General features: G+C 46.6%; 1 protein-coding gene and 1 non-coding gene across 2 annotated transcripts; both read left to right on the forward strand.

The window, feature by feature from the left end:
- Positions 1-226: 226 nt before the first annotated feature.
- On the forward strand, positions 227-333 carry LOC111764651 (U6 spliceosomal RNA). The gene has a single exon (XR_002797216.1). It is a non-coding gene; the product is annotated as a U6 spliceosomal RNA (small nuclear RNA).
- Positions 334-951: 618 nt separating this feature from the next.
- KCNF1 (potassium voltage-gated channel modifier subfamily F member 1) lies at positions 952-11,032 on the forward strand. Its single transcript, XM_004460568.5, has one exon. It carries the CDS (start codon positions 7,004-7,006, stop codon positions 8,486-8,488), a length of 1,485 nt encoding a protein of 494 aa, XP_004460625.2. The 5' UTR covers positions 952-7,003; the 3' UTR covers positions 8,489-11,032.
- The last annotated feature ends 623 nt before the right edge of the window (positions 11,033-11,655 follow it).

An 11,655-nucleotide genomic window follows, 5' to 3' on the forward strand; every position in this document is an offset into this window, starting at 1 on the left:
ACACCCAAAGCACAAGCAACAAAAGAAAAATACATAATGGGAACCTTATCAAAATGAAAACTTTTACATGTCAAAGGACTTTATCATGAAAGTAAAAAGACAACCTACAGACTAGGGGAATATATTTGGACGCCACACATCTGATAAGAGTTTACTATTCAGAATATACAAAGACATCCTATAACTAATCAACAAGAAAACAAACAACCCAATTTAAAAATGGGCAGTGCTAGTTTCAGCAACACATATATGAAAATTAGAATGAAACAGAGAAGATTAGCATGGCCCTTGTGCAAGGATAACATGCAAATTCATGAAGTGTTCCATATTTTTAATGCAATTAATAGCATGAAATATATATCTGAATATGATTAGTAAGGGGAAATTTTAGATTGTATATATGGTAACAGAACAAAATTTTTCAAAAAACAGGGAAAAGCTACACTACACAAGTGAACCATAAGTTAAATTTTAATTAATAGTACAATTATAAAATCTTGCTATCATCAATTGTAACAAATGTTCCCTATCAATGTAAGGTATCAGTGGTGGGGTAGAGTATGGGAATCCTGTATTTTATGCATGATTGTTCTGTTTACCCACAAATTCCCTAATAAAAAAACCCAGCAAATGGGGAAAAAAGACATGAATTGACATTTCTCCAAAGAAGATATACAAATAGCCAAAAAGCAGATGAAAGGATGCTGAATATCACTAGCCATTAGGGAAATGCAAATCAAAACCACAATGAGATGCCATTTCATATCCACTAGAATGGCTACTATTAAAAAATGTAAAATTACAAGTGTTGAAGAGGCTATGGTGAAATAAGAAAACTCATTTTTTATTGATGGGAATGTAAAATGGTCAGCCACTCTGAAGACAGTTTGGCAGTTCCTGAGAAAGTTAAATACAGAATTAGCATATGATCTGGCAATCCCACTTCTAGGCATAACATAAACCATGGGTTATTTAATAGTACAATTTAAAAACAGTCTTTTGAAAATAAAGAATAAAAAAAGTGAAAAAAAAAACCCATTCATTATACACTTTGGATAGGATAGCCAGAAATAGCAGCTATGTACATTAGGGGAAGCAAAGAGAGACTGATAGGTGAGGAATTTTGTCTTTTATTATTATTGAAATAATGAAAATGCTCTAATAATGATTAAAGTGATAGATGCACAACTTTGTGATTATACCAAATACCACTGATTGTACACTTTGAACTTTATGCTTTATTAATATGTACCAATAAAATTGATTTGTTAAAAAAAAGTCTTTCATCAATTGTATCAAATGTACCACACTAATGCAAGGTATTATTAATAGGTTGGTGCTTTAGTTTTCTGGTCTGCTCAAGCAAATATCAAAAAATGGGTCAGGTTAAACAATGGAAATGTATTTGCTTACAGTTTTGGGGCTAAAACAAAGGCCAAATCCAGGCATCATCAAGGCAATGGTTTCTTCTTGAAAACTGGCATTCTGGGACGGGCTGTGTGTTCTCCTTGGTCCTTAGCTTGTCACATGGCAAGGCACATGGCAGCATCTCCTGGTATCTCCTTTCTCTTTCAGGTTTCTTGATGTTCAGTTTCCTATTTCCCATGCCTGTGTCTCTGTGTCTGAATTTCTTTCTGCTTATAAAGGACTCCAGGAATAGGATTAAGACCCATCCTGATTGAGGTAGGCCACACCTTAACAGAAGTAACCTCATAAAAAAGTCTTACAAGGGTTCACACCCATAGGAATGGATTAAGATTAAGAACATGTTTTTTTTTTCTTTCTTTCTGGGGAACATAAAGTTTCAAACTACCACAGATTATTTTTCTGCAAAAATACAACTTTCTAATTAAAAAAATAGAAAGAAAAGAAGGAAATACAATTCTAACCAAGGCAGTTAGGAAGAAAAGTTACTAAAAGGCATCCAGGTTGGAAAGGAAGAACTACAACTGTATGTATTTGTAAATGCTATAATCTTATTTGTAGAAAACTCCAAGGAACACATTTTTAAAATGTTCAGTAATACTGTGGGATATAAGTTCAATATACAAAGTCAATTGTTATTCCTCTATACTTGCAATGAATAAATTAAAAATGAAATTAAGAAAAAGAGTGATAAACATATAGTCTAAAAACTAGAAAACTGAAATTAAAGACCTAAATTGATGGAAAGACATGCCATTTCCATGAATCAAAAGACTTAATAACATAAAGTTAGCAATAGTCTCCAAATTGATCTACAGATTTGACACAATTTCTTTCAAAACCCCAGCTGGCTTCTTTGTAAAAAATTGACATGCTGATCGTATAATTCACATAGAAATTCAAAGAATTTGTGGCAATGGTTGTACAAATATGGATATACCAAAACTGTAAATTGTCCACTTTAAATGGGTGAATTGTATGGTATATGAATTATATCTCAATAAAACCATAAAAATTGAATACATTTGAAAATTCAGTTCTTCATTTGCACAAGCCACATTTCAAATATTCTGTAACCACAAGTGGCCTCTTGACTCTTGCTGAAGGCACAGGTTTAGAGTATTTCAACCACTGCACAAAGTTTCATGGAATACTGCCATGATGTCCTAGACAGTTAGGTCTCCTGCTGTGTCCCCTGGGCCAACACTCACCTCCCATTATTAGTATTGATTTTTGGTCCCTGCCTCTCAAATCTGCTAGCTCTGCAAGGTCAGCAGCTTCGTTAGTCTTATTCTCCTCTATATTCCTAGCACCCAGTAGAGTGTTTGGAACCTTCTACGAACCAGTAAATGCTGGTGAATCACATGGATAAATGAACCTCCTCAGTGAAGTCTTTCTCGATACCCCCAAGTATCAAGTAACTACAGCACATGGCTCCCACCTGTCCCATTACTCAGTCCATACCTGTTTCAGTACTTGACCTACACCTGCATTCTGTAGCCCTTATTCTACAGATGAAAAACCAGAGGTTTAAAGAAGTTAAATAACTTGTTCAAGGTCACACGATCAGTAAATGTCAGAGCCTGGCAAGGACTTCACTCTCAGTCATTGTGGTCAAGTTCCCTATTCAGTGAATGAATACACATGAATGCATAAAGTCTGCTTTACCCACTTTACAGTTGTGAAACTGAGGGGTGAGTGAGGGCCAGCCTCCTGTTCCCCTTTGTAAGGGATGCTTGGCTGCTTCTCACAGAGCATTACTGATGAGAGAAGACTTGCCCCACGCCTTTCCCTCATCTGCCTTAGGGCTCCAGGCTGGTCCCACCAGGAGGTGTCTGCCACTCTGTCCCAGCCCTCTTTTTGTTGCCAGCCCTCTGATTTCAAAAGCCTCCCTTGCTTCTTGGCCTGTCATTTACAGTTGTCTCTCTCTCCTGCCCCAGTTATCTGTGGACTCTTGCTCTGGTGTGGGCCATTTGGGGACATTTTCTCCGCTGTGTTTTGCGTCTACTTTCACCTCCCTTCACACTCCACTCAGGATTAGCTCCCTCCCCTGTTGCCATTCTGGAATTTGTTGAATGAAGGTGCTGAAGCCGGAATCTGGCTACTATGACTGGATTTAAGCCATCCTATTTTTACTGTGTCTGAAGTACTGCTTTCTATTCTATCCTGCAGCAGTAAAAAATACTGGCTAATAGTCAATAAACGGTTTTCAGAACAAACTAGCAAGAGGTGTCCTGAGTCTGAAAAATTGACTTATAGCCCAGCCTCCTCATAGGGCCTCCTAGTTCCTTGTTGTTCTGCTTGTAGCTTAAACCATCTTTCTCATGTTTTGCCTACTCCATGTCCAAACCCCTTCCTCTTCATAGGCTGTGTTCTTTCCAGGCAAGGCAGGCAAATGGTACTCAGACCTCCAGGCTCAGCTCCAGCACCTTGTCTTCTGAGCCCCAAGTCACCAGCCTCTCCTGGGCCAAGTAATATCTCATACACAGTGACCAAGGGATGTCTTGGTCACCCCAAAACACACCTGAGCCAGGTCAGCCCTATACTTGGATGCATAGGTAGCCCCTCCCTCTTCCAAACGCCTGCCACTCTGAAGCCCCTCCTGTAGGGAAATTCATGAACCACCACTGCTTGCACATACCCCTCTTGTTATACCAATTTCTACAAACTATTTATTTATATAAAAAGTGTATTCTCCATGAAAATATGACACCCCTTTCCACACACAAACACCCAGGGTGATGCATGCATGTGTTTGTGTACATGTATGTGCCATAGGAGCTCCGTAAATATGCCCATTAATCTCAGACCAAGATGTAATTTGAGTTTAATTCTGCAGGTACTAGGGAGCAACCAAAAACAAGAGGGGAGTAACATGGATAGGCATTAGAAGATAAATATGGGGTTGTGTCTGGGAGGTGGCACACTGTACTATACTGGAGAAAAGAATAAGTCTAGGGAGTCCAGCAGGCCTCAGTCCAAATCTCAGTTCTACCACTGTGGGCTGTGTGACTAGGATGTAGGAGTTTAGGTGTGTGGGCTGTGACCTCGGGCTGTCTGGGTTCAGGCCCGAGTTTGCCACTTGCCGGCTGAGTGATTTTGGCAAATTAGTTAGCACCTTGTTCCTTACCTATTGATCACACTTTCGGAGACTTACTTTGGGGGCTCAAATGAGCAAAATGTAAAGCACTCAGAAAGCACTTGGCATATGGTACACTTATCATCAATATCAACTATGATAATTAATAGTTAATCTTTCTAGGTCTTAATGTTTTAATCTGTACTAACATGTCTTAGGTCATTTTTTTTTCCTAGGTAGAGCTGTAATAAACAAATTCCTTTTAAAAACAAATTTTTAACTGAAAAGCCATAGTAGATGGAAAAAAGAAGAAAGGATATTACTTGGTAAAATCCAGCGACATCTACAATGGTTTTACAGCACATTCAAGCATTCTAGAGTTTTATATCTTCACCTGCCTTCCATTTCTAAATTGCTTCTTATAAAAATGCCAATTAAGAATATAGGTTTGACTTCATACCTATTCCAGAATTTGTGTGCCAGGAAAAGCAAAACTATGCTCTTAATTTCTATCTTAATATTATAGTCTTATTTCAAAAATGATGTGTCTTGTTTAAAACACAATGCCCATTCAAATGTTAAAAAGCAAGCAGCAATACATAATTATAATAATATTCATTAAATGGGAATTTTTTTAAGGATCATATCTTGAACACACTTGCTCTGTTAGTCTCCTCAATAATTACATTGACTTAGACTGACACTACCAAAAGTAAGAGTACTGTATAAGGGGCACATGTTTACAGACTGCTAGCCAGAGGTCATTTTTAAATAGAAATGAAATAAAATTTTGGAAAAGAAGTTTCACCAAACAATACTTCCTCTGTATGATGTATTCAATTTTATACTATCTTATTAAAGTATACTATCTTATACTATCTTATTAAAGAAAAAAAAAATACTGTCAGAGACCCAGCAAATTGATTCCATGATCCATTAATGGGCATGGCCTTAGCTTAAAAAACCCAGCCTGTAATAGAGTCCAGACTCTTTAGCACAGTCTCTAGACAGCAGAAGATGCTCTATAATTTGCAGTGTTGCTAATGCTGAGGACGAAGGGAGAAGCTTTAAGCTAAGCCAGTTAGGAAACTGTTGCAATGGTGCAGGCAGGTGAGAGTCAGAAAAACTGTGGCAGCCAGGGTGGAAAAGAGGGGACAGATGTGGGACAGGAAGGACAGGCAGGCCTCCGGGACAAAGTGGGTGGAGGAGTGGGGGGGGCAGGGAGTCTGGGAATTCAAGGTCTCTAGTCCAGGGCCTTGGAGGCCGGTAATGGTGGAGTTAACAGGGTTGAATTGCAGAGAAATGGGAAGCAGTTTACAGGAAGAAGACATCAAGGTAGAGCTTCAATTTGTTAAACTGCATGGGGCGATTAGCAGAGACAGTGGAAGAGCTCTGATGAAGAGCTATTTCACGGTGTGTCCTTGGACAAGTTCCTTCTCGTCAGAGGGGTTTGAGCAAAATGTCCTCATTATAACATGTTCTAGGTGAAGGTGGGACAGTTCCACTGACAGCCTGGCAACTATCTGGAGTGTCAGGCAACCTTTCATGAATCCCGCAGGCTTTGCGCTGGATCGCGAAGGATCGGCGCAAATCGAGGACACAGAAAAGGGACCGCAGACGCAGGAGCAGGCTCTGAAGGGGCTTCTAGGCACGTTATTCTACCGTGCAACAGGCAGCCCTGTTCTTTCCCCATCGACCTTCAAAAAAGAACAGCGAAAGAGAAACCTTCTGACCTGGAGTCAGCATGCCGCTTTAAAGCTCAGGATCCTGGCCCCTCGGTGACCCCCGTGCCCCGCCGCGCCCGGAAAGGCGCCAGCGGTCGCACGGTGGCGGCGGCTGCGGGCGCGGCAGCTGTGCCGTCTGCCCAAGGGTTAACTGGTTCCCCAGCAGCTGCCGCGCGTGCCTTGCAGAATTTCACCAGAAGAGGGTACAGTTTGAAAAGCTCTTGACGTCAGACTGGAATTCCTATTGTGTTTAGGAACGGCTTAGGCAGAGCAAGCCGGTGTGCTCTCCGCTAACCTCCGCGGACGGTGTGAGTCCGGCGGTTCCGCGACACCTCCTGCGCACGCGAGGACCCGCGCGGCTCCCGGGCTGGCCCGCCACTTCCTGCCGCCTCCGGGCGGACGACGTGCTTGCAGTCCCTGAGGAGACCCGACTCCAACCTGACGGAGGGCCGAAGCGGCAGCTCGCGCCTCTCCGGAGCCTGGGGTGAGTGACCTCTGCGAGGCTGGTAGCCCGGAGGGCGCGGGTAGTGGGACCCGCCGCCTGCTCCCGCGGCGCGCTTCAGCCTTCCGATGCCCGCCCTGAACCCGGCAGCTTGTTGCATGCCGCCCCCGCGGCACTCCCCAGCCGGCTGCCGCCTGCTGTGACTCCCGCATTCCCGGCGAGCGAGCGCTGGTAAAATTACCCAAGGACCGAGCACCGGTGGGATCCGCCCGACACTCCCCGGGGGCGGTAGCGGGCGCCGAACCCGAGGCTGTCAGGGCAAAAACCCGGAGGATGGACGACTCCCGGGAGCGCAGCCTTCCGGAGCTGGGCAGCCAGGGCTCCCGGGCCGGAGAGGACATCGAGATCGTCGTCAATGTGGGGGGCGTGCGGCAGGTGCTGTACGGAGACCTTCTCAGCCAGTACCCCGAGACCCGACTGGCGGAGTTGATCAACTGCTTGGCTGGGGGCTATGACACCATCTTCTCCCTGTGCGACGACTATGACCCGGGAAAGCGCGAGTTCTATTTCGACAGGGACCCCGACGCTTTCAAGTGTGTCATCGAGGTATACTATTTTGGGGAGATCCACATGAAGAAGGGCATCTGCCCCATCTGCTTCAAGAACGAGATGGACTTCTGGAAGGTGGACCTCAAGTTCCTGGACGACTGTTGCAAGAGCCACCTGAGCGAGAAGCGCGAGGAGCTGGAGGAGATTGCGCGCCGCGTTCAGCTCATTCTGGACGACCTGGGCGTGGACGCGGCTGAGAGCCGCTGGCGGCGCTGCCAAAAGTGCGTGTGGAAGTTCCTGGAGAAACCGGAGTCGTCGCGCCCGGCTCGGGCGGTGGCTGTGCTATCCTTCCTGCTCATTCTCATCTCCTCAGTGGTCATGTGCATGGGCACCATTCCCGAGTTGCAGGTGCTGGACGCGGAGGGCAACCGCGTGGAGCACCCGACGCTGGAGAACGTGGAGACGGCGTGCATCGGCTGGTTCACGCTGGAGTACCTCCTGCGCCTCTTTTCCTCGCCCAACAAGCTGCACTTCGCTCTTTCCTTCATGAACATTGTGGACGTGCTGGCCATCCTGCCTTTCTACGTGAGCCTCACGCTCACGCACCTGGGTGCCCGCATGATGGAGCTGACCAAGGTGCAGCAGGCCGTGCAGGCCCTGCGGATCATGCGCATCGCCCGCATCTTCAAACTGGCACGCCACTCCTCGGGCCTGCAGACCCTCACCTACGCCCTCAAGCGCAGCTTCAAGGAACTGGGGCTGCTGCTCATGTACTTGGCTGTAGGAATCTTTGTCTTCTCTGCCCTGGGCTACACCATGGAGCAGAGTCACCCAGAAACCTTGTTTAAGAGCATCCCTCAGTCCTTCTGGTGGGCCATCATCACCATGACCACTGTTGGCTATGGGGACATCTACCCCAAGACCACACTGGGCAAGCTCAATGCAGCCATCAGCTTCTTATGTGGGGTCATTGCCATTGCCCTGCCCATCCACCCCATTATCAACAACTTCGTCAGGTACTACAACAAGCAGCGAGTCCTGGAAACCGCCGCCAAGCACGAGCTGGAGTTGATGGAGCTCAACTCCAGCAGTGGAGGTGAGGGGAAGGCTGGGGGCTCTCGGAGTGACCTAGACAACCTCCCGCCAGAGCCTGATGGAAAAGAAGGACCCAGGTGGAGTAGCCGGTTGAAGATCTCCCACAGTGACACCTTCATCCCTCTCCTGACCGAGGAGAAGCACCACAGGACCCGACTCCAGAGCTGCAAGTGATAAATGGCATCCCAGCAGGAAATGAACTGGACCAGTGGATATGAATGGACAGGTGTGACAGGTGTGCCAGCGACTGCCTGCAAGTGGGTGTCCTTTGTCCCCCCTTCCCTCTCCTGAACAGAACCCTGACGGCCCTCTTGGGTACCCATGGCAAGGCTGGGTAAGACCCTTTGCATTGCTAGATGCCCAGGAGCCAGTGGGGAGGGAGAGGCATTCAGGTGCCCCTGGGCAGCCAGGAGGTGAGTGGAGGCTGTGTCCTGGCTAGCAGCGGGAGCCCACACGTGGTTCTGTATCTCCTTCCATAAAGCCTCCGGCCCTGTGCACCCAACCCTCACTATAGGTTGTGTCACAGGCTGGCTGTCATCCCCGAGATGTGGCTCCAGCACGCACCAGTGCCAGGCCATTTGGTAGGGCTGCAGCCCTGGGGAACTAGTTTTGGTTGGGAACTAACTAAGGAAGGGCCCACGTGCAAGGTTCAGGACCAAGGAGCCTTGCCATGTTCCAGGGTTTTTGCCAGTTATTCTTTCCTTCTCATTCCTTCTGGGGTAAAGCTTGCTCCCTGAGCACTCCCAAGAAGGGGAAGAGTTCAGATGGGGAAACTGAGGGCCAAGGTCTCACAGAGCAGGGGTTCAGTCCAAGGTCTGATGATCCCAAGCCCTTGTATTCCCTCATACCAGTGGGCATGGGAGAAGAGTGTCTGCTTGGGCCCTGAGGGGAGGGTGTGTACACCAGGAGAGGTGCTGAGGAGATGTCCTTCTTTCTAGCATGGGTGCCTTTCAGATACCAGTGGAATGGATAAAGCTGAGTGTGGTCTCAGGCTGCCAGCCTAGCTTGAGGGTCCAGGGCAAAGGAATCAGCCCAATGTGGGTTTGAAGTCCACGTACCGTGGAGGAGATCTCTGAGATGTCTTTGAGCTGTACACACTTTTCTCTAATGTCTCTTCCCTACCTCCCAATTCCCTTAGTAGCTGTATGACCTTAGGCCCATTGATTAACCTTTCTGATCCATTTGGGTCATTTATTCAATGGGTATCTAATAATTACCTCAGATAATCATAGTGTTTAGTAAAGGGCCTGGCATGGAGTAACAGCTCAATAAATGGTTGCTCTTTTTGTTATTTTCTGCTGGGAGGGAGTTGAGGTATACGCTTAGGCCATTCTGGTTTCCATAGGTTTGGCCTGGACATGTCAGTAGGGGAGGGGTGGGGGCAGGGCATTGCCATGCTGTTCTCAGCCACAGGCAGGTCCCCTTGCACAGTCTTAGCCCTGGCAGGCCCTTTCTCTTGACTGTCCCCCGTCCTCCCACTGCAGAGCTCTGACTATCCTTCCTCTGCTGAGGCAGCTGGTCTAGAAGGAGGAGCTCTGTGGGGGACTAGGGGTGGGCCCTGGTCTTCCCCGGACAGGTCTTGCTCCTTTTTTGGGCCTCAGGTTTTCCCACCTTGGGGCCCTTCCAATTCTGACATTCCAGAATTCCCAAGTCTGTGGCTGCATTGTGGTGGGGCCTCTGAAGGGGTGGGAAGCTGCCAGGCTGGTGGTCTTGGGAGTAGAGGGCTTGGGAGAGAGTATGGGCTGCCCCTTTGGGGTGCAGGACCCTGAGTCAGTGTGTGTCCCATGCATCCCCGAGGCTTTCTGAAGGGGTGATCCCTGCCTCTTTGTCCCCATAGCCCCAGAGTCCTTGAGAAGTCTCAGACCTGTGCTGGCCTGATGTCTATAAGCCAGGAAAGGGGGAGAAGTTCGGGATTAGAGAGAGAAGCCAGGAGGACTCTGAGAACAAGAGGTTCCCTTCCCTGCTGGCTCTCTGGGAGGGCGAGGGATGGTCAGAGAAGAGCCTGCTTAGAGCTCTAAAAGCATCTCAAGGCTCATCCCATCCATTGCAAGGAGGTGGAGATGAAGCCCAGATAGAGGGTAGAGCTGAGATCCTTTGTAAATTAGCATTAGACAGGGTCTTGGTCCCAGAGGAGCTCAGACTGTATCAAATCATCCTGACACAGAGACATGCTTTGTCATGGAGGAGTGACAGGGGCCTTTGGGATCAAGGAGAAAGGGCAGCCCTCTCTCCCTGGGGAAACTGTCTGACACTGATTCTCAAACCGTGGGGCATTTGGACCACCTGGGAAGGTTAAAAAAATCAGATGTATAGGTTGTACCCCATTCCAATGAAATTAGAATCTCTGGGGGTGACACCCAGGCATCAATATTTTTTTAAACCATAAAGTACACGTGAGTCATGTGGTTAAAATGTAGATTTTGAATCAGTGGGTCTGGGTGGGCCCCTGAAATTCTGCATTTTGAATAGACTCCCATATGAGGCTGAAGCTGCTGGTCCTTGGACCACACTTGGAACAGCAAGAACTTAGAGTAGGACTCAGAAACTATGGCCTGGTTTGGCCTGGTATGTTTTATACAGCCTATGAGTGAAGAATGGTTTTTACACTTTTAAATGGTTGGGGGAAAAAAATCAAAGGAAGAAAAATATTTCGTGACACATGAAAAGTATATGAAATTCAAATTTCAATGTCTGTAAATAAAGTCTTATTGGAACAGAGCCAAGCTCATTCGTTTACTTCTTGTCTCAGAGCCTAAAATATTTACTCTCTGGCCTTTAAGAGAAAAAGTTTGCCAAGCCAGGGCTATAGGAAATGATATTTAAGTTAGGTCTTGAAGAATGAGGAGCAGCTCTCCCAGCAAAGGCAGATGGAAGAGTTTTCTGTGCTGCAGAATGACAGAGAGGGTGGAGGCAGCTCTGAAGCCAGATGGAAATTGCAGGGATGACAATAAAGAGGCTTCCCTTTCTGTGTCCTTCTCCCAAAGTCCCCAGGAGTCATGGCTCCCTTCTTTCTTTCCTATCGGGAGCCCTCAACTGCTGGTTTCCTGCACTGGGTTCTCACCTGTCCCTGGCTCCTACTTTGGAAACTGCTTCTTTCCATCCTTTTCTGCCCACAACTCATTCACAGAAGTATCAAAGCTTCCCCATCCTCTTCTCCAGCTGTGGTAAATATGACATGTACATATATATATATATATATGTCTGACATATATATCTAACTCCTTATAACCCATTTATATCTTATATGAGAGAGAAAGAAAGATGGTTCTTGGAATTGCAGTATATCTGAGTTCAAATGAAAGTAAGCTTTCATCTATTCCAACTCCATTTTACAGATGGGA

The sequence above is a fragment of the Dasypus novemcinctus genome, chromosome 25 (genome assembly GCF_030445035.2).
Source record: "Dasypus novemcinctus isolate mDasNov1 chromosome 25, mDasNov1.1.hap2, whole genome shotgun sequence".
Lineage (NCBI taxonomy): Eukaryota > Metazoa > Chordata > Mammalia > Cingulata > Dasypodidae > Dasypus > Dasypus novemcinctus.